Source organism: Dendroctonus ponderosae, unplaced genomic scaffold (assembly GCF_020466585.1).
Source record: "Dendroctonus ponderosae isolate FM_Combo_2020 unplaced genomic scaffold, Dpon_F_20191213v2 Dpon_F_20191213_5, whole genome shotgun sequence".
Taxonomy (NCBI): domain Eukaryota; kingdom Metazoa; phylum Arthropoda; class Insecta; order Coleoptera; family Curculionidae; genus Dendroctonus; species Dendroctonus ponderosae.
This window is the reverse complement of record NW_026018715.1, coordinates 44,626-45,046: the sequence shown is the minus strand read 5'-3', so window position 1 is coordinate 45,046 and position 421 is coordinate 44,626. Positions and strand designations below refer to the sequence as shown.

The window sequence follows — 421 nt, the reverse complement described above, 5'->3', positions numbered from 1 at the left end:
TCTTCACTAAATCTGTGTCTCTTTCTTAATTCTTTAATTTTTGAAGTAATTTTTCCTTTGTTTATGGTGATAACTCTTTGAAATAGTTTGTCTTTAATAAATTTCATAAGAGTATTGATTGTTTTGTCTAGGCGTTTTACGTGCTTTCCCTTTAGATAAAGGTACTTGATAGTCTGATGCATTCTTTCAATATGCATATTAGTGTTTAGACCTGCACCCAGACGGTAACAGTAAGCCCATGACGTAATATTATTAGAGTAATATTGCTGAAAGTAGTCACCGAAATCTTTTGTTTCAGACGAAGACTGCATTAAAGATATAAAATTACTCAACATTTTCGAAAAGGCTGCTATATCTCTCTCTTGCAGCATGATTCGTAATTGCCGATAAACATTTTTCTAAAATAATTTATCAAGTATGA

General features: G+C 31.1%; 1 protein-coding gene across 1 annotated transcript in view; it reads right to left on the bottom strand.

Annotated features, from left to right (window-relative positions):
- LOC109534571 (zinc finger protein 436-like) overlaps nucleotides 1–421 on the bottom strand; it is a gene marked incomplete in the record, with an annotated part of 3,194 nt that overhangs the window by 289 nt on the left and 2,484 nt on the right. The window contains 1 exon segment of the mRNA XM_048666587.1: nucleotides 1–398. Within this exon segment, the coding sequence (XP_048522544.1) occupies nucleotides 350–398 (49 nt within the window).